Source organism: Rattus norvegicus, chromosome 11 (assembly GCF_021556685.1).
Source record: "Rattus norvegicus strain SHRSP/BbbUtx chromosome 11, alternate assembly SHRSP_T2T, whole genome shotgun sequence".
Taxonomy (NCBI): domain Eukaryota; kingdom Metazoa; phylum Chordata; class Mammalia; order Rodentia; family Muridae; genus Rattus; species Rattus norvegicus.
Window position 1 is genome coordinate 96,066,959 of NC_141544.1, and position 27,721 is coordinate 96,094,679.

The 27,721-nt window shown below is 54.4% G+C and overlaps 1 protein-coding gene across 5 annotated transcripts; it reads left to right on the forward strand.

Annotated features, from left to right (window-relative positions):
* The first annotated feature begins 8,385 nt into the window (after window positions 1-8,385).
* On the forward strand, window positions 8,386-18,211 carry Tbx1 (T-box transcription factor 1). 5 transcript variants are annotated; one of them, NM_001108322.2, is given in 9 exon segments: window positions 8,386-8,428; window positions 10,971-11,090; window positions 12,256-12,601; window positions 13,998-14,099; window positions 14,892-15,063; window positions 15,612-15,767; window positions 16,254-16,321; window positions 16,404-16,504; window positions 16,786-18,211. In NM_001108322.2, coding segments are annotated over 8 exon segments (1,443 nt in total). In that variant the 5' UTR covers window positions 8,386-8,428; window positions 10,971-11,056; the 3' UTR covers window positions 17,250-18,211.
* Window positions 18,212-27,721: the final 9,510 nt, after the last annotated feature.

A 27,721-nucleotide genomic window follows, 5' to 3' on the forward strand; every position in this document is an offset into this window, starting at 1 on the left:
ACGGGGCGAAGAGAGTGATGGTGCGAGCTTTTAATCCCAGCACTCGGGAGGCAGAGGCAGGCAGATCTCTGAGTTCAAGGCCAGTCTGATCTGCAGAGTGAGTTCCAGGACAGCCAGGGCTACACAGAGAAACACTGTCTTGGGGGTGAAAAAAAAAGTCTATCCATTAGGGGAAACAATCTGAAGTTTCCTTAAAAAATTAAGAACTAAACTCCCATTTAATTCAGCAGTCTCCAACCAAAGGAAATGAAAGGTGTTGTCTGCGTGTGCGTGTTTATGAAAGTGCTGTCCATGATGGCCCAAACATAGCAACAACCTGAGAATCCACAAATGAGGAGCAGAAAAAGAAAGTGCAGTGGCAGACAACTCCTCCATTAAAAATACTGAGATCCAGCCTGTGCTTGGTAGTGCTTGCCAGCACTTTGGATATGGAGACAAAACAGTCACTAGTCTCATGGTCGTTGCCAGCTACACAGGAAGCTCAAGCACAGCATGCACCTCTGGAGACTGTCTCGTCACACACTGGGCTGGCTGGAGAGAGAGCTCAATCAGTCAAGTGTTTGCTGTGCAAACGTGAAGATCTGAGTTCAGTCCCAACACTCAAAATTAAACAAAAACAAACAAAAAAAAAAGGCTGCTGGAGAAATGGAGACGGAATCTTTAGAGCTCAGTGACCAGCCAACATATCCTAATTGGCAAGTACCAGGTACTGTGAGAGACCCTGTGTCAAAAAGGGAAGTAGATGGCTCTTGAGAAGCATGCCTGAGGTTGACCTCTGGCACTGACATTCATACACACACACACACACACACACACACACACACACACACACACACACACAATCTCCTTTTACCAGAGTAGAATGATAGGAAATCAAGGGACAAGCCAGCACAGGAAGACAGATTCTACCTGTTCTCACTCACAGTCTAAATGATTATCATCTAAAGAGTAGAATGCAGGTTGTCGGGACTGGGGGAGTTGAGGGAGAGCTGGGGAGACGCTGACCAGGACATGTGGTTACACTCACACAAGAGAGGGTGAAGGACAGACCTTCAGGGTAGCCAAGTACTTTAGCTCACAAGTCATATTCTTGAAAAATGCCAAAAGAGAGATGTCTAAGTGTCCTAGAAGCACCGTATAACTCTTCAAGGTCATGCCCTTGCTGTCTGCCTCTGACAGTTTCCACAGTGCTCACATACACACCTTGGTGAGCTGGTATTGCACATGAGAAACACGTACAATCTTACCTGCCGACTTAAACAGTAAATCAGTTTGAACGCTCCAAATGTAAATAAAAAAAAAATTAAACTCCAGCTGCCCAGAGCAAATGTTTCGAAAGTAAGTATGCAGTTGCAAAAGCGCCCTGCGAGGTGGGTGTGACGGCCATGCAATTGGCTATGCACAGCTCCAGTGGGAGTGTCATGAGCTACACTGAGGCCTCTCTCTCCTGTGCTGATTTGAGGGTTCTGGCGCAAGAAGACCCATGGGCTGGTCCTATCTCTACTTGAGCAAAGGGTGACTTTCCCGATCCACAGGCCACACAGTTCCAGCTCCACCTCATAAGAATTGCCTTAACAGGCCTCAGGGGCCACTCACCAAGACACCCAGTTCTTTTGTTACACTCCTCAGATGTGAGCCAGGTCCCTGGCCTTGGTGTTTGGTGGACCTTGAGCTAGCCAGGAAGGAAAAGTGAAAGACTACAAGCAAATGCTGTGTGGGAAGAGCTGTCCTGAAAGTCAGGGAGCAGAGCATGAGAGCCAAGGCCCCTCAGCCACAGGAGTACAAGCCCAAGACCTGCTCATTTGACCATGGTAACAGGTCAGAGAACCTAGAGGGGACTTAGGACCAGGAGTTTAGTCTACATGGGATCCAGGATCAAGGAAAACACAGAAAGTCCACATGGTGTCATCCAGGAGCTCCTGCCTAGACTGCTCCCTGCTGTGGCAGCAAGGAGTGCTCCCTCAGTTTCTCCAGGCGCCCCCTGGCCTTTGGATTAGTGGGCACTGTGGTTGCTCCCAAAAGCCTCAGGGCCTGCTTGTTCCTGGCCAGTATGAGACAACCTGACTCCCGCCCGCCTACACATTATGGCGTGGCTTCTGGTCACTGGGTCCTGGCAGACACCATGAAAAGAGGGGCTGGACCGTCTTCAGGGCTCCAATAGAGGCTCCTGTCCATCTGTCTGTCTTCCTAGGACATCTGGTATAAGGATCGTGCCTCCATGCTGCCTTGACCGTCCCTCCCTACCATCCTGCCAGCTTTATTCATCTCCTTTCAGACTCTGTTTCCCCATCTCTGGGAGGATCCCCTGGGAAAAAGACAACCAACTAAGTGGGGCTGTCCCCTCCATCCTAACCCCAGTGTTGGGCTGGCTGTTGAAGCTTGGGGGGTCCATGCCTGACCAGAGGCCCCTCCCCCTCCATGTGTCAGCCTCACACACATACCCCACACCACCTCAGAGCTTCCACAGTTTAGTGGGGACCCGCATGGGGTAGTGACTTCTACCAAAGCAGAATGGACCCAGACTGCCTTGAAGACCCCTGTGCACGGTTGTGTGACAGGTCCTCCCAGCTGAGAAAATCTTTGTGAGAAAATGTGTGGTAAAGAAGGCAGAAGCAACTTAGCCCAGGGATGATCCAGGGTACTACACTGGCTAGGGAGAAGGCACCACAGGCGGCTCTGGCCTGGGGCCCCTGGGCTGTCAGGCCAGTTCCCTGTCCCACAGCTGTCTCAGCTCCCGTCTCCCCCACCCGCCCCAGGATTCCTATTTCACTGAAGAGATTAAGACCACCTGGCAAGAGCCCCCTCCTGATAGCCTGCCCTAACCCCAGCCCCCCCAGCTCTGTAGCCCCTCCCCCAACCCATCTTTCCCACCCCCACATTCCCACAGAGCCACTACACCCTGTCCTGCTGTGGTCCCAACACCACTGCCACCTGATGGCTGCCTTGAGTTACCTCCACATGAAGCCAGGCCATCCCCTGACCATACAAGCCCCAGGCACCTACCAAGATACCTCAGCCCAGGCAGTCACCAGTAGCTGTCCCTGTCATGGATCCTGTTCACTGACTGCCCAGGCTCCTGCCATTCTCAGCAAATGGTTGAGGGGCAGGACCGGCTGGTACTGCCCTGACTTGAGGTGCTGAGCCTGGGTTCAGCCTAGCAGGCCTGGAACCTCAGCCAATTCAGACTCAGGTGAACGCAGGAAGAACCTTACTTAGTTAGCTCTGGGAACCACAGCTCTGGGCTCCCCCATTTGTTTGTTTTTGAGAAATTCCAAGCTAGCTCAGCAAAGCCCCAGAGAAGGGATTTGTCAGGGCCTGGGTGGGGCTGGGACAGCTCTTGGACCTGGGAAATGCAGGCTGTATTGTTACTTAGGGACCAATGGTAATTGAGCAGAGGGTGCCTAACTGGACATTCCTTGGGTGTACTCCTGGGACCCCAGGCCAGACTTGAGCAGTGTGATGCAACCAGTGGTCATCTCAGAGTGCTCAGGGACCAGCTGGGACATAGGAAAGCCCAAGGGTGACATCAGTGGTGACATCAGCAGAGGCAGGAGCTTGATCTGTCTATTTCCTGGGGTCTGTGGCATTGTTTCCAGGTGACAACACAGAGACCATGGGCCCAGCATAGTATCTACCATGGTGAGCATCTCACCATGGGGTTTTGTCTCACAAGTGAGCCATATCATTCTCATGGCTCCTCTGCTCTAAAAGGACAAGAAGATAGGGCCACTGTCTCAGGGAGTGACATCTTTTCCTTCGGGATAGCATTCCAGGCCTTCCCCACATCTGTATGGGGTGGTACTAGCAGGGCTGGCAGAGCCTGGCCAGCACACTTGCCCCCCACCAGGGAGTCTCTGTATCTCTCACGCTATATCCAAGCCTCTGTTCCCATCGTCCAGAGTGTCATTGGCTCCCCTCGGGCCTGTGACAAAGGGACTCCATGCATCTCGCCCATTGGACTCTTCTGTTCTTTTATCCTCCCTGCTGTGTGACAGCAGCATCCCTGTGCTTGTGAAAGGCTAGACAGCTTAATCTCCAAGCTAGCGGGAGCTTCCTGAGAAAGTAGAGCCAGGGAGAGGGTGGAGATTTGCCTGCACAGGCTCTGGGCACACAGACTCAAGACATCAGACCAAACTTCTGGCCAGAGACCATGCCAGTGGGGAAGTCAGAGTCCTGGAGGCAGAACAAAGCGCGGGGAGGACAGGGGGAGGCAAGAAAAGTGCTTATGAGGAAAAGCTTCACCACAAATATAAGAATTTCTCTAAGCAGTTCAGCTCTGTTGCTGCAATGAGTATGAGGATCTGAATTAACTGCCCGCATCTCAAAAGAAGGTGCAAGTTTAGCTGGGTGTGTGGAAAATGCCTACAACTCCAGCACTCAGGTGTCGGAGTCAGGTACGAGAGTTCAAGGTCACCCTGGCTTCACCATGAGCCCCTGCCTCAAGCAAAACCAAAGTGCTCTCTTTTTGGGGGACTATGAAGATGCTCCGTGTTTAAGAAGACTGGCTGCTCTTGCAGGAAGCCTGGGTTCAAATCCTCGAAACCACATGGCGGCTCACTGCAGCCTGTACGTACGGGAGATCTGACCCGCCCTTCTGACTTGCACAGGAACTGTGTGCGGGGCTCGCACGAACACACAAAGACACACGTGCACGGACATAAATAAACTAAATTTATTGAAAGATATTCTCCGTGCGTTTATCTAACTTTAAGCATCTATAAAAAAGACAGTATATTCAGTAATCGCCAGGATTCTAGGCCTTCAGAACTGGCTCCCTTACCAACGTATCAGACTCAGGATAGCAGCTTAGCATGGATAGTGCCTTCCAGGTGGACCCATTCTGAAGGGTCATCTTTTACTGGTAGGTTCCCCTGGGTTACTCTTCTAGTAACGTAGTGTTCAAGACACTGACCTGGACAATAAGCCCTCCCCCCACAGTCCATCACCCGACTGTGTTACCTTTAGCGATCAGCAGATGCGCATGGACCGATATATTTAATTCTTTCCTTACCGCACAGCCGCAGGCTCTACAGGGGCAATCGAAAGTCCACTTAAGTTTCCAGAACGTGTGTCAGTACCAGTGAAGACCAGTTACAGCAACCTACATGGGTGGCAAGCCTGCACGTGTGATCAGATCTCTGTGTGTGTGTGCGCGCTCTGGGAAAGCGTCTGCATGTCCAGTGTGAACATGCATGAACGCGTCCCTGCACTCGTATGTTTTCATCCCCATTCAGTTCTGTGCGTGAAGACAGTTATGCCAATGGTGGCATACATTATGGGTGAGCATGCTCACCCATATATGTAGTCATGTTCAAACAAGTGCTCCCAAGTGCTCCTGTGTGGCAGTATGTGTACTGTTGGGTACTCTGCAGACAAGAGGAATCTTGTATGATTTTTGGCAAGGCCTTCCGGCCACTCACCCTGAGTCAGCATACCTCCTAAGAGCCACTGGCTCCTTCTTTGGACAGTAACTCCTGCTGTGTCCAAAAAGGGGAGGGGAAGAGGCTGTTTTCCTCAGCTGCCTGCTCCCCTGACCTTTTCCTGCCGCCCCCCTCCCCAAGCCTGAACCTAGGTCCTCAGAGGCCCTGTACCACACCTCTGCCTGACTACCTGGGGTAAGGGGCTCTTATGGCTAGAAGATGGACAGCGGACTCCCCATGTGGCTGGCTTCTTCCGCCAAGTGGGCAGCTAAATCAACAGGCTCAGACCCTGGCTGTCCATCAGTCTGTCTGCTTGTTTGTTTGTTCTAGAGTTGTGGGGACTTCTAGCCTGCAGGGGGGCCTGGTGACCTGGGAAGTTAGTAGTGCCCATCCAGCCTGACCCTCCTTCTCCCCAGATCCTCTCTGGACATCTTGCTGGACACTTACTCCAGAACACAGCAGCCATGCTGCTGTATGGGAGGCAGATAGGGGCAGGAGACCAACAGTGTGAGGCTGTCCTCTCAGCTGAGGTGAGGGCCCTGTCTTCACCCATCTCATTACCTTGCCTACGCTTGTATCTTCTGTCCCCACTTGTCTATGTTCAACCTGCAATCGTCAGTGCCTCAGGACCTAGACATTCCAATGGGTCAGCATTTGCCTTGAGACAAGAACCAGGTGGCTCTGGGCACAGGAAGAGTCTCAGGGGAAGGTGGAGCCAGCAACATCAAGGAAATCAAACCACCAGGCCCTTGGCAATCTACAGGCTTCACACAGGAAGCTGTTTCTCACTCTGGCCAAAATCCTGCCCTAGCCAAGCCACCAGGACAGCTCCTGGATCTCCTCTGGGACACCCCACTGTAGGTCTAGGGTACTGTCCCCGATTTCCAGGAACCCTATGTGCTGCAGTCTGCCATATTCCACAGTGCTGAGCCCTGGTTCTGGGAGCACTAAGGGCATCTGGGTGGGCTTGATGGGTTTCAGAATAGGAAGGTACCAAGAGAGGAAAGGGTCATAGACCAACAGGAGAACTTGAGTTAAGAAAGGGGTCAGCTGGGCTGTTGTGGCATCCTCCTTTCATCCCAGCACTCTAGAAGCAGAGGCAGGAGGATCTCTGCGTTGGGGACCAGCCTGGTCTACAGATTGAGTTCCAGGACGGCCAGGGCTACATAGAGAGAACCTGTCTCAGAAAAAAAAAGAGAGGGAGGGAGAGGAGAGAAAAAGAGAGAAGAGAGGGGAGGAGAGGGGAGGGGAAGGAAGAGGAGGGAAGGGGAGGGGAGGGGAGGGGAGGGGAGGGGAGGGGAGGGGAGGGGAGGGGAGGGGAGGGGAGGGGAGGGGAGGGGAGGGGAGGAGAGCCTCAGGGCGCACCGTCGTCCCTGCTGCACCAGGAGCCACCGCAGCGCCTACTTCTGGCTGGGTACAGCGTTTGCACACGCGGCGCTTGTGTTAGGGATTGTATGTGCACGCTCTATCTGCAAGACCCAGATTTTGATGGAACAGAGAGCCTCCAGCGCGCTCCGCAGTACAACTTACGCCTCAAAATTTCCCAAGGTTTAGCGGCTGAAGACCAGGGTCATTCGACCCCAGCTACTGTGAGGCACGGTTCTCCAGAGCTGGGGGTAGAGAGTCTCCCGATCTGCCTTTGTCCCCTAGGGTACCCAGAATGGCTCGGTTTCAGCCTCCGGCCAACCACCTATGTAGACAGAATGACGACGGAGCGCGCCCGAGGGGCCTGGGTTCCTGCCGAGGCAGCCACCAGGGGGCTGGGAGCGGGAAAGAGCGCAGAGCCTCCTGCAAGTCCGCAGCTCCCGGCTCCGGCGAAGGTCGAACTCCCACCCCTGCGCCTCGGAGACTCCCGCGCGTCCTTGTCCCGGGCGCTAAGGCAGAGCCGCCGAGGCAGAGCCGCCGAGGTAGAGCCGCCGACGTCAACCCAGAAGTCAGAGAAGTTGTTCCAGGCATAGCCACTAGCTTCCTTTGAGTCTTCCTTGAGGCTGCGGGTGCAGGCAGGAGATGGAGGCAATTCTCAGCTATCAATCCTGAATGAATTAACCGGGTCACGTAAAGCCCAGCCTCTCTGCGAGCCTCTCTCAACGCCTTTAGGGACGTAGCCTGGGTCTGCCCTCCATGTTCTGATTTCTGGAGGAGGGGACCCCTGCGCTGCGATCTCTGTGCGGGTCCACCTGTATGTATTTTTGCTCCAAGTAACCAGGAATCAATGTTGAGAGCCCTCTGGGATCAAGCACTTTGTTCGGGGAGCCAGTAAGGCCTAAGACCCGTGGGCTGTCAGGCCGCCGGAGACGAAAGTGCGCAGGAACCTGTGCGGTTAGCAGCCAAGCTCTGAGAGGCCCGCGTCTTTACAATAGAGAGTGAGGAGTGGGGCTGGTGGGTGTGAGGGGCTGGTTTTCCCACTCCCCTGGGGCAGCCACGTGTACCCAGGGGAGGCGGAGCCGAGCTAGAGCGAGGCAGGCAGGATTCAATAGGGGTCTGCTTTCCTTCGCACTGGGAACTTAAGGAATTCTACTGTTTTCTCCTCCGACCCTTGGCCAAACAAGGGGTCTGTGAGTTGCGGCAGAACCCAGCGACGGTGCTAGGTGAAGCCAGGAGCCCATACCGCCAGCCACAAAGCTCAGGATTCGAGAGGAAAAAAATAAAATAAAATAATAGAAAGCAAGCTACACAGCCTCTCGGTCCCATTCTGCTCCCCCAGTCTCAAGCCTCTGAGCCCCACGCCTTTCCTAACAGCAGTCAATCTCAACGTTAAACCTCAGTTTTAGGGCCTGTAAAATGGTCTAGTCAGGGATGTCTACCTCCTGCCTCAAGCATTGTGTGGCATGTGGAGGAGCAGAGGGTGCAGCCCAGGCCCCGACTATGCACTGCGCCCTCAGGGTCAAGAGGTGTAGCTCTTGACCCCTGCGCACAAACCACTTGGCTCACATTCTAGCCCCTTACCGCTAAGGTGGAGGCGCCGCCGGCAGGGGGAGCGAGGCAGAAGGGAGAGACGGCCGGTGCAGGTGAGGGAGGAGCATTTTCCGGGGGTAACACTCTGTGTCCGTTCTGAACCTACGCGCGTGGGGTGTAGGACTACCGAGTGGGTTCATTCCTTAGCGCTGCGGACAAGAACCGGTCGTGAGAGCGTCGGGAGGAGAGGAGCGCAGGCCAGTTAATGGGACACCAGGCTTCGACCTCACAGTTTCGGTGCTGCGCCCAAGGAAAGGGCGGTCCTAAGAGCCGGGTCCTGTAGTGCGTAGGGGCGGTTGCTCTTCAGCAGGCGGGATGCTAGGGTGGACTCGCACTTGCAGGGTTTCGGGTTTCTTAAGCTAATCTTCCTAGGGGTTCCAATTTTCCTAGGGGTAATGGCTAGTGTGGGGGAGAGTTGGGAAGGAAGGATGAGGGTGACGAAAGGGGTTAGCCACCCACGGAACATGCTAAGTGGGGCCCCTCACACATGCCCAGTCTCTGCTAGGGAGGGCTGTTTGCTGTGAAGTGTTTGCTGACCCAGTTGTGGATCGCAAGTGCAGCCACAGCAGGAAGGAGTTAACGAGAATGGAAGACTTCCCCTATTGCCGCAGGTGACGCTGAGGACCCCAGGTTGGACCCCAGGGATGATCTAGAGCAACCAGGAGTTCCAGAGGGTTTTCACTTTCACTTCTCAGTATTAGCCGCACTGAGGTCCAGGATGTGGCTGCAGGCTTGGGGGCTGGGGGGAGGCTCTGGGGAAGACCTCAGCTACTCCATCCTGAGATGACCTACATCCCTAGAATGCAAAATCACCTGCCAGAGCCCTGTCCCTACCTCCTCACTCGGGACTCAACTTATAGAGGCTCTGTGGACTCTCCCGGCTGCTGTATCTTCCCATCACTCCTGTGGCCATTGTGCACCTGCCATAGACTGAGCTCTCCTATCGAGGCCATCACTTCTAGGGTTTTAGAGACGACGAGTTAGCCCTGCTCAGGAAAGGGGTAAAGAACCTTGGCCCACCTCATTCCCACACTACCCTGCTTAGATCCGCCCCAGGCCAGTGACACAGGTCACTGTCATTGCCAGTCCCCTGAATGGCCAGCCACTTGGGGACCAGAGAATGACTCTCCCTGACAGCCTCCCTTTCTTAGCATTGCTGTCCTTAAGCTTTCAAGGGCAGGCTAGGGCATCTGTCCCGTTACACACACCACCACTCCCACACCCCGATCTACCGTACAAGTCCCAGGTACCCACTCCCCGGACTCCTGGTCTTGATCCTTACACTTAGTAGCTGCTACAGTCTAGGGATGGAGGCCCCGAGACTGTCAAAACCCCAGGGAGAGGCTGCATGCTTCCCACTACATCCCGAGTCAGTTCAGCAGAAGGCCTACAAAGTCCTGGACAGAAAGGCCTTGAAAACTGGGCCTTATCTACCAGTCTTTAGCTGAATCAAGTTCTGGGCTTCGTATCCTGTGCACAAAGGGCATGGGCCTACTGAACGGGCCAGAGAGAGTAGGTGAAGAGAAGGTACAGGAGAAGTGGGGCATTAGTGTAGTGGTGTCTTGAGGCCCAAAGGCTGAGGGCCTGGTCCTGCACCTTAGCAGCTAGGCCTTTCCTGTGCGCAGGCTGGTTGCAGGGTGGAGAGGGGACAGCACCCCACCATGCGGTCTGAATTTCTCCGACGTGTCCTCAGCTCCCTCGGCCGGCCAGGCCCCGCCCCCGGTCCTCCCTGCGCCCCGCTGGTGCGCAGGGAGGTCGGAGGAGCGGGCACTGCCCACCCTCCGGATGTAAAAGCGTCCTGGCCAGAGGCGGGCGGTGCGCGCGGGGTGCGCGTGACGCTGGGGCTCCCGGTCTTGTGCGGCCTGGGCGGCGTCCCACGGCTCGCTTCCCCACCACGAAAGCAAGCTGACCCAAGGGGCCTGTAGGGGCAATTGTTGGTGAGGTCCAGCTCTGCGGCACGGAGGGACGGAGGACTCCGCAGCCCTGGGGCTATCTGCCTGTGGCTTTTGCGAGAGCCGGAGCCGCTCTCTTACCCAGGTGCAGGGGCCGCTGGGGAGGAGGTGGAGGCAGGTGGGGCCAAGGGCAGGGCTAGACTCAGGCAGCCCCTCAGTGCCTCGTCAGTGCCCTGCCATCTCAGACTGGGACTGAGTGCTCGAGACATAGAAACTTCTCCTTTGGGGCTGTAGACTCTGGTGGTGGCTTCGCCGAATAGAGGGGACGCCCAACCTCTGCAGAAGCTGCAGGATGTTCAAGGGGCGTTGGTCACACAGGGCCCCGGGAGGAGAGACCAGGGACAGAGAGCTTGCAAGGCAGGAGGGCCCTGAATTTCCAGGGCGCTCCAACTGTTCGGACTCCCGGGCCAATATTGGCTGAAAATGGGGGGGTCTCATGACGCCATAATCCCTTGAGCCCTGGACCGGCGGCTGTGAGTGGCACCACAGGCCCCCGCCCCCGGGCCCCCTGCGCTGGGCTGGGCGCGGTGCGGCAGGGCGTACGCAGTCGGAGGCGGCGCCGGTCAGGCCCGGGCGCCTATGGACGCGCGGAGCCCGCTGTCTGCCCGGGCCAGCGCATTCAGCATCGCCTCTCTTGTTGCAGCCGAGGCCTCGGAGGGCACCGCCCACCGGGGCCCCAGGCCCTCGGACCGGGCGAAACTTCGCCGGCTACCAGGATCCCCAGCCGGGATGCACTTCAGTACAGTCACCAGGGACATGGAAGGTGAGCCTTCTGTCCGCGTCGACACCGTCAGGCTGCCCGCCCGCCCACTGCTGTGAGGCCCTGCGGCCCAGCGGGTGGAAAGGATCTTTAGGCCGGGTGGGCTACAATCTTGAAGCTGGGACTCTCGACTCTGGGACAGGAAGAAAGGGCGGCATTTCCCAAAGTCAGTCCACCCACCATCCTTGTAGTCCAACTTCAGGGACTGTGCACAGTAGTTACGTCTTCCAGAGAGAGGACAACAGGGGAGTCTTTGAGCTGGAGGAAGCAAAGATGGTTAAAGAAAAGTCGGGGAACGCAGTAAAAGGAGGGGACGGGGGAACAAAAACACACAAACAACAAACAAACAAACAAACAAAAATACAAAGCAATGAGAGCAGCCAAGAGGAAAAGAAAGTGAGAAAACAGACAATGTGATAAAGGTGAGAAAGAAAGATACACGCAAAGGAACTAAAGATAACGAAAGAGAAAATGAAGGACAGCTTGAGACAGAAATATAACTTCACTAAAGAACAAGAGAAAGGCTGCAGATGCCATTTACGTTTGAAAGGGCAAAGACACGAATAATAGAGAACATACAGAAATAAGAGGAAGAGGTTAGACGGAAGGGAAGACATGAAATTTTGAAAGTGGAGAGAGAGAAAAGGCAGTGAGTTAAGAAGAAGCTGGAGAGAGAGAGAGAGAGAGAGAGAGAGAGAGAGAGAGAGAGAGAGAGAGAGAGAGAGAGAGAGAGAGAGAGAGAGAGGAGACAGAATGTGAGAAGTTGAAACCAGGGACACAAAAGGTAGAGGAGCAAGAACTTGGGGAGCGTCTGGCGCAGAAGAAAAGCCAGCGCGCGCTGGCGGCGGGGAGGGCCGCGCACCGGCCCGTCGTCCCCGGAGCCGGTCGGAGCGGTCGGGGGGCCCGGGCCCGCGGAGCCTCGGCGGGGGAGGGGCGGGGGGAGGGGCACGGGCTATTGTCTCGGCGGGGCGGGGCGGGGCGGGGCGGCTCCGCGGGGCCGGCCCGCGGGGTGGGGCGGTGCGGCCCGGGGCGCGTGCGGCGCAGCGCCCGCCACTCGGCCCGCCGCGCGGGACGGCGCTCTGATCGGCGGCGGGTGGCCTTCGGGTCATGATCTCCGCCGTGTCCAGCCCGTGGCTCACGCAGCTCTCGCACTTCTGCGACGTTGCAGCCTTCGCGGCCAGCAGTCTGAGCGGCCTGGGAGCCCCGTCGCCTGGCGCCGACCCGTTCGGCCCTCGGGAGCCGCCGCCACCGCGCTACGACCCGTGCACCGCTGCCCCCGGTGCCCCGGGCCCGCCGCCTCCGCCGCGCGCCTACCCTTTCGCGCCCGCCCCCGGGGCGGCTAGCAGCTCGGCGGCGGAGTCCGAGGGTCCTGGGGCTAGCCGCGCGGCCGCGGCCAAGGCGCCGGTGAAGAAGAACCCAAAGGTGGCCAGCGTGAGCGTGCAGCTGGAAATGAAGGCGCTATGGGACGAGTTCAATCAGCTGGGCACCGAGATGATCGTCACCAAGGCAGGCAGGTCAGGCGCCCCCTCCCCGCGCCCCTACCCACGTGCGTGCGGTGCCTCTGACTGCGTGTCCAAGGGATGCGCGGGAGCCGGGCTAGAAAGCGGATGGAGGTGCAGCCGGGCCACCTGCGGGTCCCTCTGGCCTCTCTGCTGACCCGGCTCCAGCGACAATCCGCGGAGCACCCACCGCGAATCCTGGGACTCTTCGAGGGAACTCTGTGGGCCGAAATTGCTCCGGGCTGCGGCGGTTAGGCAGCCGCCACCTAGGAAACTCCCGCATGGGTTTCGTTCGGTCTGTACGGCAATCTCAAGAGCAAACATCCCCTGGTTGTATGGATAATTTTAAGAGAGAGTTAACACCCTTAAAAGCCAGTGCGCTCATTTTCCGGGAACTCGAGACCTGGTTTTCTTGGGCCTCAATTTTGGCCGCTCGTGGGCCCAGTTCTTCACAAGCCTGGCAGAGTATCCGTGCCAGTCGCCTTGTTATTTGTTTTAAGGGCCGAGAGGGAAAAGGAACAATTGCAGATGCTCCCGATTTGACCAGTAGACAAAGGCGGGTGCTGGGTTGTGTCTAATGTACACACCAGCTCCGTGGCCAAGGAGGCTCAGGGCCTGTTTGCAAAGCCTTCTTGGGGTTTCTGTTTCCCTACTGTGCAGCCCTCCCTGGGGAACCTAGGCCTGTCCTTTGCTGCTGCTGCTCCTCTGTGGATTCTCTCCAGGCTCTGTAGCTGTCCACACCAACCAACACAGCGACTTGGCCTTCTGGTCAGGGCAGACGAACTAGGGCCTTGAATGTCACTGGAGGGAATAGAGAAGTGGAAGGAAACAGGAGCGCATACGCTGAGTCTTTTGCAAACAGATTCTTGGGGGAAACAAGGATTTGCCTGTGTCCTACAAGAAGTCGGGAGGCTCTGGCCGGTCTGGAGAGTTGAAGTTGGAGTGCTGGGGTGTCAGTGTAACTGGGGAGGGTGTTTGAGATCACTACACACGGGTTTCACTTTGTTGGAACCGGGAACTCTTCCCCGGTTGGATGGAGCCATGGAGGATCTGAGAGGGGGAGAGAAGCCCCAGGACCCAAATCTTAGCTATCCTGCTGCTGGCCGAGGCAAGGTCCAGAAAGTTCCGGAATTCCTGGGGGCAAGGCTGTCTTGTGTAAGCAAAGAAGCCAGAACAGGCTTTGGGGTTCTGCAGCTGGGCACCTGGTTAGCCATTTCTGTGTTTCCGAGAGGGACCTGAGGCCTGACCCTTTACTGCCTTGCCCAGGGTTGGAGAAGGGCCTACTTGAGCTAAAGAGAGACCTGAAGGAAGGGCTGAGCTAGGGGCTGCCAGACCAGAGAAGTCAGAGTAGAGAGAGCAGCCCTGTACTCCCCTACCTGAGGTGACCTGACTGCCTACCCCCACCCTTCAGACGAATGTTCCCCACCTTCCAAGTGAAGCTTTTTGGAATGGACCCGATGGCTGACTACATGCTCCTCATGGACTTTGTGCCTGTGGATGACAAGCGCTACCGGTGAGCAAGTCCTTAGGGCCACTGAGACAAGCTGTGTGTTCCAGGCCATGGGGGTGGGGGTGGGGGTGCTAGGAAAAACCCGAGTCTCTCCCGCTGACAGACTTCAAATGCCACACGAGCCAAGTAACCCTTTCATGGCTTGGTCTTCCTATACTGGCTGCTCCACAGACTGCTCTGGCCCTGCTCAGTCCTGCCTACCCTCAGATTCCACCCTATTTATTCCGAGTTGCCTCGGAACTCACTGTAGTGACCTCCTGAGCCTCTGGTAACAGCAGCTCAGATGCCTTGGCCTGTGTGGTCTGCCACTTTACCAGTGTCTTCTGGTGACCGTCTTGCCCCCTTCCCCCATCTCTAGAGAACCTTCAGTTCCAGAGCCCGGGCCGGAAAGGTGGGGTGACTGGTAAAGATTGTGGAGGGCGGGCCTGGGCCGCTCGGACAATTAACAGTAATTAATAAAGGGAACACGGCCGCCCTGTGCCTAAAGCCATCGGCTGGTGACAACATCCAGTCTCCGACCTTCTGAGCCCTGGGGCAGGCAGACCCGCATGCAGCGAAATGGAAGGAGGGGAGTGCTTCCTCTCTTTCCGCACCTAGGCTTCCCTCACCTTTTGTGCCTTGGGCCTTAGGAAGTTCTCTAGTTTATCCACAGTCCCCTCTCCTGCCGCTGTGAACTGGGAATCTCGATTTCACCAAGAGCATAAATAACTCTAGCTCTTCCAGGGGTCATCTGCACAGGGACAGGGTCCTTGTTTACCCTGCATAGCATGACCCCCTCCCACGGCGCTCCTCTAGGTACGCTTTCCACAGCTCCTCCTGGCTGGTGGCTGGCAAGGCAGATCCTGCCACCCCTGGCCGAGTGCACTACCACCCGGACTCGCCCGCGAAGGGCGCGCAGTGGATGAAGCAGATCGTATCTTTCGACAAGCTGAAGCTCACCAATAACCTGCTGGACGACAATGGCCACGTAGGCGACCCTTCTCTGGCTTCTGAGCTGTCCCCTGTTACAGGTTACAGGCCTTCCAGAGTCCCCACTGACTAGAGACAGAGGCAGGACTGGGGTGACACGGGTGGCAGGCTCCTGAAAGGATGGCCTCTGTCCGAGGAGGTCACCTTCCTTCCCTTCCCCACCCTGAGCTCAGGTGAGGGGCTCTTTAATTGGAAAGGGGATCCCTTTGTGAGAAAAGGGCAGGAGTCTTATGGAATCCCAGCCCTGGGGGAGGGGGTTCCTGCTGGGTGGAACTCTGCGTCCCAGATGCCACCCCGTCAGGCCTGGGGCAATCCTTGGGGCCCTGAGTAAAGGAGTTCTACAACCCCATTTGCCAGTGGAAGAAACATCTTTTCCTGGAGATCCTAAATGGGCTGCAAGGCCCTGTGTAGAGTTTAGAACCAGGGTGTTTGGCCACATCAGCGAAGGAAATGCTCTGTTCCCTTAGACTCTGCTTGCTTTATGATTCTGGCCTGAATCCTCCTCCAGCCTCGTGGCTGGAGCTGACCCCCATCCTTGTCTTCCAGATTATTCTTAACTCCATGCACAGATACCAGCCCCGTTTCCATGTTGTTTATGTGGACCCTCGAAAAGACAGCGAGAAATACGCAGAGGAGAACTTCAAAACTTTTGTGTTTGAGGAGACACGCTTCACTGCAGTCACCGCCTACCAGAATCACCGGGTGAGGGTCTGCTGGGGCGTCCCCGGGGGACAGGCACACCACTGCCCTCTCCCTCCACAGGCCCGCCCTGCCTCCTATATCAGCTTGACCTCTGTATGGGCAACTGTCACTGCAGCCTGAAAGTTTGTTTTCCAAACCATTCCGGAAACTCCCCATCAGAGGCCTGATCTGAGGTTTACCCAGATTCCTAGGGCACCAGCTTAGTTGCCCTCTTTGTGCTGGGGGGCTAAGGAGGCGGGGGTGACCACATTCCCATCCCAGCCAGGGATGTGAATCTTCATTTATTTGGGAAGGCAGGCAACGGTAGGTCTGGTGAGAGAGAAGGCTCGTCGTGCTGGGGCGCGGGGGTGGGGATGGGGGTAGTTGTGGGCCCCTTCTCTTCCAGATAGTGCAGGAAAGCCTTAGTAACCATCTTCTGCCCGTTGCTACCGAAGTCGGGCAGCGAGCGCGGTTAGTTTACACCAACTACCCCCCCCCCCCCCGCAGATCACGCAGCTTAAGATTGCCAGCAACCCCTTCGCCAAAGGCTTCCGGGACTGCGACCCGGAGGACTGGTGAGTCTTCTCAGAAGAAAAGGCAAGGGCCAGGGTGTGTGGTCTGGATGCTATGGTGAAGTGATCCACTCTCTTTCCTTAGGCCCCGAAACCACCGGCCCGGAGCGCTGCCGCTTGTAAGTGCCTTTGCTCGCTCTCGGAATCCCGTGGCTTCCCCCACGCAGCCCAACGGAGCGGACAAAGGTAGGACCTGGGATCGTGAGATCCCGGCCGCAGCCCGAGAGCGCTCGCTCCGCCCGGGTCTGCCGCCGCACCCGGTCTCGCCCGCACCCCCCCCCCGGGCGTCACGGCTTCAGCAGTTGCACAAGGAGGGGGCGGGCGGGCAAGTGGGCACTCGCTCTCCCGCCCTCCGCCCGCCCTCCGCGCCCCGGACCGCGCGGGCCTGGAGTGGAGGTGGGGGCTTTGGCTCGGCAGGTGCGCCCCAAACGGTCCCTGTCCCCCGCTCACCCCGGCTTTCCCTGCAGATGTGGCAGAAGCCCGGCGCGAGTTCGACCGTGACTCTGGACCCGCAGCGCTCGGCGACGCCACGCACCCGCCGCAGCTGCTGGCGCGCGTGCTGAGCCCCGCACTGCCTGGGCCTGGTGGCCTCGTCCCGCTACCTGGCGGATCCGGAGGCCGCCACAGTCCCCCGCACGCTGATCTGCGCCTGGAGGCTCCGGGCGCATCCGAACCGCTGCACCACCATCCCTACAAGTACCCGGCGGCCGCCTACGACCACTACCTCGGGGCCAAGAGCCGGCCGGCGCCCTACCCGCTGCCAGGCCTGCGCGGCCACGGCTACCACCCACATGCGCACCCGCACGCGCACCCGCACCACCACCACCACCCGGCGGTGAACCCGGCCGCCGCCGCCGCAGCAGCAGCAGCAGCCAACGTGTACTCCTCGGCGGCCGCGCCGCCCGGTGCCTACGACTACTGCCCCAGATAGTGCGCCCGCGCGCGGGCCCCAAGGGCCACCCAAGGACGTGTTCCCCATCTGGGGAGCCATGCGGGCCTCCCGCCCGCCAGTGCCAAAGCTCTCGTCCGAGGCGGAAGGAAATGGTATTTATTGTTCTCCGCGAGACCGCGTCGCCTCCGGCCCGGCCGGCAATAGCAGTGTAGACGACCCGAGTGAGCCCCGCCTGCGGGCGGTGTAGATACATGTAGATATCTTGTAGATACTGTAGATACTGCACCGGCGCCGATTTCATAAACGGTTTCGCCTCTTTTGGAAACTGCCGGTGTGGCTATTCTTTTGCATCTAATTCGATTGGGCTGGGCGTCTTTGGGGCAGAGGGCTTAGTCTTCTCAGCCCTGGTCACCGGTGTGAGCGTGGAGCAAGGGTCTCCCTCCCTTCTCTCCCCTGGGGCTCACTGCCTCCCTTCCGCAGCTCCTCCGGTCCACTACAGGCTGGGCGCGCGGTTTACCCAGGGCAGACACCTGCAGCTGCTGGGGCAGGATTTGGGCCTGAACGCTGGCCTGTTTACAGGACTAGACCATAAGTTTTTCCGTGAAAGCCGGGAATGATATTCGGGACAGGACACTGTCCATCCGGCCTCGGATGGCATGCGGAAAGCAGTGGGCTCGACTCTTCCAGCGTTGCCCTGGCCTGGCACCAGCCCAGAATTGTGTTTCCCCCTGTTTATTGACTTTATTCCCTGAATGTCCCCACAGAGTGATGGGGAGCGGGGGTCGCACAATGACAGTGGTCATGAGTCATCTTGAAACTCCCGTGTGAAGCAATTTTTCCCAGGCCAGGTGGCTGGGTGACCTGTCTCCATTAACTCAACACTATCATAGTGGCCAAAGGAACCCTTTGATCCCTCCCTTCCTGAGCCCCAGCAGGAAGGGCCAACCGAAGGCCAGCCAGAGTTAAGGCTGGCTTATGCCTCAAATAAATGGGAAATGTCAGGTTCTCTCCCTGGCCTTCTGTTTCAGTGTGTTCATGGCACTCACTGGCTTGTTACCATCAGAGACAGGCCTTCCGTGGGCACTTCCACGTGTCAACCCCTAGTCAGTCCAACTTTGTCATGTCCCAGGTTGGGTGGTCACCCCTTCCTTCCAGATGACCAGAGGGGACAAAGTGGACATTGGTTCTCAACTCCTGCCCCTAACTTGCCTTCAAACGCAAGTGCCTTTGTGTAGGTGACAGTGGGCTCTGCTCAAGGCCACCTGTTCCACACTGGCCTCATGCTTTTGTCCCTGGGAAGCCAAAGACACTCCATGTGTACTAGAGTGGTAGCCTGGGGTTTGTCCTGCAGAGGGCAATGGTCAGCTTCAGGCAGCCCCTCTCCCCCGTGGAATGCAGCCATTTCACATTCTTTCAACATGCCTGGGATATGGGGCAGAGCTGTTTCATTAGAACCTCCATGTTTGTGTTATTTAAAGCTGAAATGAGCTGTCGCAGTACCCGGTTTTTGTAAGCGGGGAGGGAGCACACGCACAGAGCAGAGACCCTAGGTCTGCAATTCATTGACCTCGAAAATATCCTTACTCACATAGAGCTTGTGCTTTCCTAGGGAGAACTGGGCCGCTGCTAGCCATGTGGAAGCACACTTTATGACTAACTGGCCCTAACTGGTGTGATTCCTAGTGCTAGGTGCTCAGGCACTGAATGTCGACCAGAGGCATCAGAGAAGGGGGTATTCTCCACCATGACTCTCAAAGCCCAGGGCTTCTCCCCTCTGTCCCAGGGGCGAACTGAGAACATCTTGTAAACAGAAGGCTGGGCAGGGGCACACTGCTGTCCTGTCCTCTCTCCTGTTTGCTATGTGTCTGCTTGGCACTACCCTGGCTGATCCGATAGAGCTTACCTCCCTAGGGCAGCTGCCTCCAAACATGCCTTGGCTGCCTTATAAGAAATGTCTTTCCAGAAGTTTCTTTGTCTGTGATGGCCAATCTGGTTTTCTTTGGTGATATACACATGTGCACGTGCACACACACACACATACACACATGCACATGCACACACGCACACACGCACACACACACACACATGCACATGCGCACACACACATATGTGCAATGTAGCTCTGTCTGTCCTGGAACTCACTGTGCAGATCAGCTTGGCCTCAAACTCACAGAGATCCTCCTGCCTCACGAGGATTCAGGGAGTGTGCCACCATGTCCTGCCTTGTTTTCTGAATGTGTGCATTCTCCAGTTCAGACTTTGCATTCCCAGATGCAATGGTATTTGGAAGTTAGAGCCTTTACAATGTGACACAGTCAGGGCTGGAGTGATGTTTGGGTGGGTAGGGACAGGTACACAAGGCTCTCCTGAGAAAGATTAGTACCCATATGAAAGACACAGGAGCCAAAGAAAAGATGGCTCAGTGGTTAAGAACCCTGGCTGCTTTTCCAGAGGACTGCAGTTCAGTTCTCAGCATGCCACGGTGGTTCACAACCACCTGTAACTCCAACTTCAAGAACTACAACAGATGCCTTCTTCTGGCTTTCACAGGCCCTGCACACACATGGTGCAAAAACAAAACACTCAAAGATATTAAAAAAAATTAAAAAACTTTAAAAGGGCTCCCCTCACTCTTCTACCATATGAAGGGACCCAGGAACGAGGCCATCACAGCCCTTACGAGCACAGACCATTTCATCACCCTGACCTTGCACTGCCAGCCTCCAGAACGAAGAGAAATAAACACCTTTAATCCTAGCTCTCAGGAGGCAGGTGGTTCTTTGTGAGTTCTAGGTCAGCCTAGTCTACATAGAGAGTTCTAGGACGGTCAGAGCTACAAAGACCCTCCCCCACAAAAGGAGTAAAGCCTCCTGCTGTAAACCAATTGCCTTTTGGTGGTAACTAGTTAGAGTTGACTTGAATGATTAAGAGAGCCAGTCTTTCTCTTTCACTGAAGCTTCCTTTCTCTGTACCCTGCCCTGCCCTACCATAGTCTGCTGTGCTGTCCTATGTGGGGACAGAGTGTCTTGTTTTACTGCATCTTCTTAGTTACCCACACCCTAGCTGCTGGGCTCTCTCCTAAGCTGTTCCCTGGGATCCTAGATAGTACGGAGAGTCTAGGCTCCAATTCATGCCTCCAAATTCTTCAGAAATCTAATAAACACCTAATAGGAGAGCTAAATGGGCGAGGGGAGATGAGACAATGGCCAGAGCCACAGGCAGGCTGCTGGGAACTCCAGGAGTGCCTGCTCCCCAGTGGTGGCCTTTCCTAAGGGTAAGTGGGAGCACCGTGCTGCCTTGGGTCTTTTCTCAGGGAAACATTTGGCACGCAGAGGAAACTGCTGAGGGGTGCCTAGAGTGGTGCTGACAGGCAGAGACCCCAGCTGGTCTGCAACTCCAGCCCCCAGCCCCAGTGGGGGCCATCGGGAGTGTGTGGGATTTCTGTGATGAGTGTGGAGGATGAGACACCTACCTCTAGGTGAACTACAGATCAAAGTGGGGGTGGAGCAAGGCCAGCGTAGCATTGGCAGGCATGAGGCCAGCGAGACTGCTTTGATTGGGCTGTGTGCCTCAGTTTCCCCTTTGTGCTGTGGTGAGGCTGGGTCTGTGTAAATGTAGGGTTCATGTGGATTCTGGGCACCAGGACACTCATGTTTTACCCCGCTCCTCCTCCTGTATCTTTCCAGCCACCTCACATCCTTTTGTGGGTCTAGCCCAGAGCAAGTAGAGACTGGGCCCCAGGCCTGCAGGCGGATGGAGTCTTCCTCTTCTGGCAGTGCGTCTCACTCTTTGCCTTTCCCTAACCACACATCAAGCCTTTGATTCGGCTCCCCTTCCTGCTTGTTGTATTGCTTCAAACCAGATGGGCTCCTCAGATGAAGTCTGGAGACTCCGTGTCTGTGTAACGCTGCCAGGTCTGTGTGTGGGAACCAGCAGGGGCAAAGGTATTGTGCTAACAGCAGCCCAGAGCGGGGGAGGGGCCGTAAGCTCACACAGAGGAATTAAGCTGTGCTCTTAATTGTGAGGGATGGGGCTGCAACAACCTTTATCAGTTTCATTCGCCAGTTAAGGTGCTAATTCCACTCCCCTTCCACTACCCCTGCTCCATCCCTGGACTTTGGGCCAGCCCAGAATCTACCCTGCAGACCCTGTCAGGCTTGGCCCCACAATGTTTCCACCTGTCTGAGACAGGACACAGGCTTGTGTCTTCTATTGGTCTCTCCCTGCACATACCCCATATTCCCTACTCTTCCTGCCTTTCTGGCCCCGGCTCCTGGCAGCACCCTGCCTTCCACACCTAACTTTTATAATAGCAATAATATATAAACTCTTAGATCCCTGAGAGACATCTCCCCTTGAGTTATAATCACACAGAGAGGCTGTCGATGGCAGCACCCCAGGCTCCTGAGAGGGCACACTGAGCAGGCTATGCATTAGACCCTCACCCTGAGACCCCAATTCCACTCCAAGGGGGGTACAATAGAATCCTTTCCTGTAAGCTGAGGTTGGTGGGCTGCTCTGGTGGGTAGAAACAGCCTGGTACACTTGGGGACAGATCCCAATCCTGCTGCTCCTGTCCTGTCAGGGTGGGCTAGCTTTTCTGAAGCAGGAGTCTTCACAGGAGGAGTCAAGCCCACAGTCAGAGCCCACCTCACAGGGACTGCTTGTGTCTCTCCCAGCCCAAGAAGCTGTCAAAGGGCTGTTGCACCCAGAGGCCAAACACAGTGCTGCTTCTATTACAGGCTGCTGGCCAATAGCTCGGCAGGGTGTGGCCTCCAGAGGACCAGGCTCTGGCTCCTGCCTGTGGCCTATCAACTGCTCAGTCTCAGGCTGTCCCCAGGAACTGTCCCCTGGTTCTTGGTACCTGGTTTCCCTCCAGCACCGGTCAGTCGGTCAGCCGATTGGAAGGCAGTCTTCCAATCATGAAGGCCGGCATACACTAACAGAAAGTCTGGGCTAAGCTACAGTGAGACACTCACCATCTCACAAAGTCGGTTGTTCTTGTTTGGTTGGTTTGGTTTTTGAGACAGGATTTCTCTGGGTAGCCTTGGCTGTCCTGGAACTCTCTTTCTGTAGACCAGGCTGGCCTTGAACTTAGAGTTATCTCTGCCTCCTGAGTGTTGGAGGTTAAAAGTGTGTGGCACCACTCTTCAGCTTAAGACTGATATTCTTTTTTCTTTTCCTTAAAATTTGTTTATTTTATTTACATGGGCACACTGTAGCTGTCTTCAGACACTCCAGAAGAGGGCATCGGATCCCATTACAGATGGTTGTGAGCCACCATGTGTTTGCTGGGAATTGAACTCAGGACCTCTGGAAGAACAGCCAGTGCTCTTAACCGCTGAGCCATCTCTCCAGCCCCAAGACTGATATTCTTAAAAACAAACAAAGAAACAAACAAACAAAGAAACAAACTAGCAACTGCAGCTAAGCCGAGAGTGTAGGTCAGTGGTAGACTCATGCCTGATACCCGAGAAACAATGAATTCAATGCCCAGTTCTGCAAAAACAGAAACAAATCCAAAAAGCCAGCTGCGGTGGCTCACACCTGTGATTCCAATTTGCAAGGCTGAGGCAGAAGGATTGGCACAAGTCTGACACCAGCCTGAGCTACATAGTGAGACTCTGTAATAAGAGAAATAAAGAAGCTGAAGGAGCACAGGGGTCGAAGCTCTCCTGTGTGTCAGGTGCAGGAGGACAGAGAGCGGCTTCGGGGAAGACATAGCTTCAACATGGTTCAAGCACGTGATCTAGCAAGTCCACTCCTTGGGTCACCCTCAAAACAACTGAGAGAGGGGATCCACCAAGTACGTGCGCACCCGTGTTCATAGCTGGCATCATCCGTGGTTAGACAAGTACTATGTGATGACAGGTATAAGAGGCAGTCAGGTCTGGAGAGATGGCTCAGTGGTTAGGAACACTGGGTCCTCTTCCAGGGGATCCCAACGCCCACATGGTGCCTCACAACCATCCCAGGGGATCTGAGGTCCTCTTCTGACCTCTGTGGGCACCAGGCACACTAGTTGTGCATACACATACATGTAGGCAAAACTCTCATACGCACCTCAGCTCCTGGCCACCTGAGGCCTGGTGGTGTCTGGCTCTCAGTTCCCTCCTGCAGCACTGAGCATCACAGCTAAGTGGATCAGCGACACTCCTTGTTCTGGCTGTGCCCAGTCTGTAGTAGACTAGCTGGCAAGTCGAATGGCAGCTGAGACTTGGAGCAAGTACGTCTATAAAGAGGGAGGACGGACATACAGAGATATGTGCTCAAGAGCCAGAGCAGCCCCTGTCCAACCCAGGGCAAAACCCAGGTGTCTGTGGCAGCAGTGAGGTGACTGTGATGGAAAACAACTCAGCCATGAAAAAGGAACAAGTGCTGATGAAGGTGATTCCAGGAGGCTCCAGCCATGGTGCTGAGTCAAGGAGCCAGGCCTGGGTGGCACTGCTGCAGGACTCCACTTACGTGCCACGCAGAAAGGGCCAAGCCACGGCGAGGCTCAGCTTGTGCCAAGGGCTGCAGGCGTGGGAAAGGCCAGCCACGACAGGGTGGGATGATTTGATTGGGTAATGGAACTTTTGTTAAAACCTTGTCAAAACTGGGGCAATGGCTCAGTCAATAAAGTGCTTGCTGCACAGGCAGACTTTGAGCTCCAGAAGCCAAGTGGAAAGCAGCAGTGCATGCCTGGACCCCAGCACCAGTGAAGTGGAGTAGGATGAGCCCTGGGTCACTGGCTTGGCTGTATGCATGAATATGCATGAGCTCAGGGGTCAGGGAAAGACTCTGCCACTCAAAGATGAGAGGAGACTGAGGAACAGATCAGGTGTGTGTGTGTGTGTGTGTGTGTGTGTGTGTGTGTGTGTGTGTGTGTGTGTGGTTTCTGGTCGTATACCAACATGAGCGAACCTCTCCCCTCTCTCTCTCTCTCTCTCTCTGTCTCTCTCTCTCTCTCTGTGTGTGTCTCTCTGTCTCTCTCTCTCACAGTCACACACACACACACACACACAAACAAACACACACAAACAAACACACTTGTCAAAACTCACAAACTGGATGGTAACAGAGGATGAAATGCAGTTTCTCTTGTGCATAAAGAATTGGCCTGGCCTCTTCCTCTCATTTCAGCCTCTTGCTGATGTATCTCCTTTCCCTCCTCTCCCGCTATAAGATGAACACCGTTTGTCTCCCCAGACTGACAGGCATCCTGCTGATATGGGCAGCTCCTGTCTGGGAAGATCGGTGCTCTCTGCAGGAGCGAGAGCATCAGGGAAGGGAGGCTGCAGCCCGCTCTGCCTCTGGCATTGCTGCATGGGGTCCACCCTGTGCCATGACTTGAAGTTAACACAAGACCAGCTAGATGTGGTTATATAATCTTGGATTTGCCAGCCTCTTTTCTATATAATGTCTTTTTTTAAAAATTATTTTTTAAATTTTATGTACATTGCTATTTTGACTGTATATATGTCTCTATGAGGGTATCAGATCCCTTGGGAGAGGAGTTACAGGCAGTTGTGAACTGCCACGTGGGTGCTAGGAAGTGAAACTGGGTCCTCTGGAAGAGCAGCCAGTGCTCTTAACTACCAGGCCATCTCTCCAGTCTCTATATAACCTGTCTTGTCTCTACTATTTTGTTACAGCAACAGAAAATGAACCAAGCCATCCCTCATCCTCCCAGCCCCTTTACTTGAGGTTCACGGTGTGTTTGGAATAATAATAATAATGAATGCTGGGCAGGGCCTCCATCACTTAATCAAGTGCCAACCTTTCAATATCTCAGGGCCTGTAGTGCTAGAAGGACAAGCTACTGAAAGGGGACTATGAGTGACGCCTTTGTTTAACACTGAAATAGATAAGATAGGTGAGAGGACCAGGTATTCAAATGCCCAGGGCTATGGGTGACATCTCACTCATACCATGCCAGATAATCAGTGAATGCCCTGAGTTAGTATGTTGCACGATTAGCAGCCCTCTATCCAGCCATGGGCTGACTAAACAGGGTGTTCATGTCCAGGTGCTGTGGATGCAAAACTGTAAACTTGTCCTGACATTGAAGCACATGGACATGATGTAGCTGGGGCTGAGTGCCTACCAACCAAGCATCAATCAAAAATACCCAAACACAAGTCCCCTGCTCTCAGTAGCTGTTACTGTGCAGGCTGGTTAGCTCAAAATTGAGATTCTCTTGCCACAGCTTCATCTCCCGAAAACATTACAGAAAACAAACACGACTTGTGCACTTTTGTTTTTGTTTGTTTGTTTGTTTGTTTTGGACAGGGTCTTTCTTTGTAAACCTGGTTGGTCTGGAAGTTGATATGTAGACTAGGCTAGCCTCAAACTCACAGAGACCTGCCTGCCTCTGCTACCTGAATGCTGGGATTAAAGGTGTGTACCACCATGTCTGGCCAACTTGTACTTTTCTTTGTTTTTATGTATCTATGATGGAAGTCAGGGCCTTGGGCACACTGGACCAGCTTTACCAATGAGCTGTATCTGCAGGCTAAGATTTTGTTTTTTGTTTTTTTTTTCTATTTTCTTTTTCTTTTCTTTTTAAGATACGGTCTCACAATGTGGCCTTGGCTGGTCTGAAACTTGCTGTGTAGATCAAGTTGGCCTTGAATTCGAATGCAATCTTTCTGCTTCACTATTCATTGTGTTGGGATTACAGGCATGTGCTACCACATCTGGCCCAAGCTTTTTCGTTTGTTTGTTTGTTGATTGTTTTTTGGGACAGTATTGTGTGGTTTCAATAACAATGGCCCCTACAGACTCGTATATTTGAATGCCTGGTCACCAGAGAGTGGCGCCATTTAAAAGGTTTATAAGGATTAGGAAGTATGGTCTTGTTGGAAGGATCGTGTCACTAGGGATGGGCTTTTAAGTTTCAAAGCCCACGACAGGTCCAGTCTCTGTCTGTCTGTCTGTATCTGCATCTCAGGATGTAGTTCTTAGCTACTGCTCCAGCACCATGCTTACTACCATGATGATAACGTAAAAAGTTGTAAACAAGCCCCCAGCTAAATGCTTTCTTGTATAAGAGTTGCCTTGGTCATGGTGTCTCGTCACAGACACAGAAGAACAGTGACTAAGGCAGAAGTTGGTACAGGGAGCAGGGTATTGGTGCGACAGGCCTGACTATGCTGCTTCTTGGCATGGTGTAGGCTTTAAGACTCTGGATTAGGAAAACAATTGAACACTTTAAGTGAAGCTTATGGGGCCACACTGGTAGGAACATGGGAGATAGTGGTGCTGAGGACAATGTTAATTATAATGACCCAGCTCAAGACATTTCAGAAGGGAGGAAGAGTATTAGTAAGTGGCCTAGAGACCATTCATGGGATATTTTGGCAAAGAATGTGGCTGCTTTTTACCCTTGCCCTACAAGTCTGCCTGAAGCTGAATTAGTTTTGAATTCATGGTTTTGGAAGAGGAGATTTCAAGATAGCTTAGTTTTGACGATGTTTGTGGGGTTTTTTGTAATCACTCTTGTGCAGATCTATGATGAAAAGGAGCAGGCTGGATAAATTAAAGTACAAAAAACAAAAGTACAGACAAAAAAGAAGTGTGAGAAGAAAGGGGACATCAGGAAATGTCTTATTGGAACCGAGTATTGAGCTCCAAGACATGAAAAGTTTAAAGAAAAGCCTGATGCTATTGGAATAAAGTGAGTGGTGACCTCATGTCAAGACCCCACCCAGATAAGTTTCCTACTGTGGAAAGGAATTAAAGGAAATCTTAAGCAGTGAAGGAGACCATCAACAACAGAAAGCTTTTACACACATAACTGGAAAGGGAGACCAGTTTCTGGCCCTATCAAGCCACAGAGCTTGTCAGGCTCAGCCACATGGCTCTGGCTTTAGACTCAAGGATACGAGAGTTTGTGAAACATCCCTCTGTGACTAAAGAAGGCCACCGAGGCTGGGCACGTTTCAGGGGTGTCCAGGCATGGAGGCCCAGAGAGGTCTTTTAGTGAGGCTGTGAAGATGAAGCCTGGATTGTGTCAGAGACCCCAAGGCACTGTCAGTCATGGGACACCTGCGAAAGGAAGTGGCTAACAGGAAGTGGAACCAGAGACCGGGGGTGGGTGGGTGGTGGTATGTCATTCAACAAAGCTGAATGGGATTGGAGATCTGAAGAGTACTTTGACATCAGACATGGAGATGCAGAATTTGGAGTTTGCCCTGGGTTTTAGCCTTGTTTTGGTCCAATGTATTCTTCTGTGCTTCCTTTTGGAATGGTAATGTACATTCTGTGCCAGTGTATGTTGAAAGTATGTGATTTGCATTTTGATTTTTATTTTTACAGTGAGTCTCAGAGATTTTGGACTTTTTTTTCTTTCTTTTTTTTTTTTTTTTTGAGCTGGGGACCGAACCCAGGGCCTTGCGCTTGCTAGGCAAGTGCTCTACCACTGAGCTAAATCCCCAACCCCGATTTTGGACTTTTAAACAGTATTGATACTGTGATAGTCTATGGAGACTTTTGAAGTTAAACTGAATGCATTTTTGCATTGATAT

Bases quoted from the DNA above. Each gene is read 5' to 3' on its own strand.
- Tbx1 (XM_087576624.1), top strand. From the start codon at position 11,057: ATGCACTTCAGTACAGTCACCAGGGACATGGAAG. The intron at 15,064-15,611 runs GTAGGCGACCCT...CTTGTCTTCCAG, and splicing joins TGCTGGACGACAATGGCCAC to ATTATTCTTAACTCCATGCA. The intron at 15,768-16,253 runs GTGAGGGTCTGC...CCCCCCCCGCAG, and splicing joins CCGCCTACCAGAATCACCGG to ATCACGCAGCTTAAGATTGC.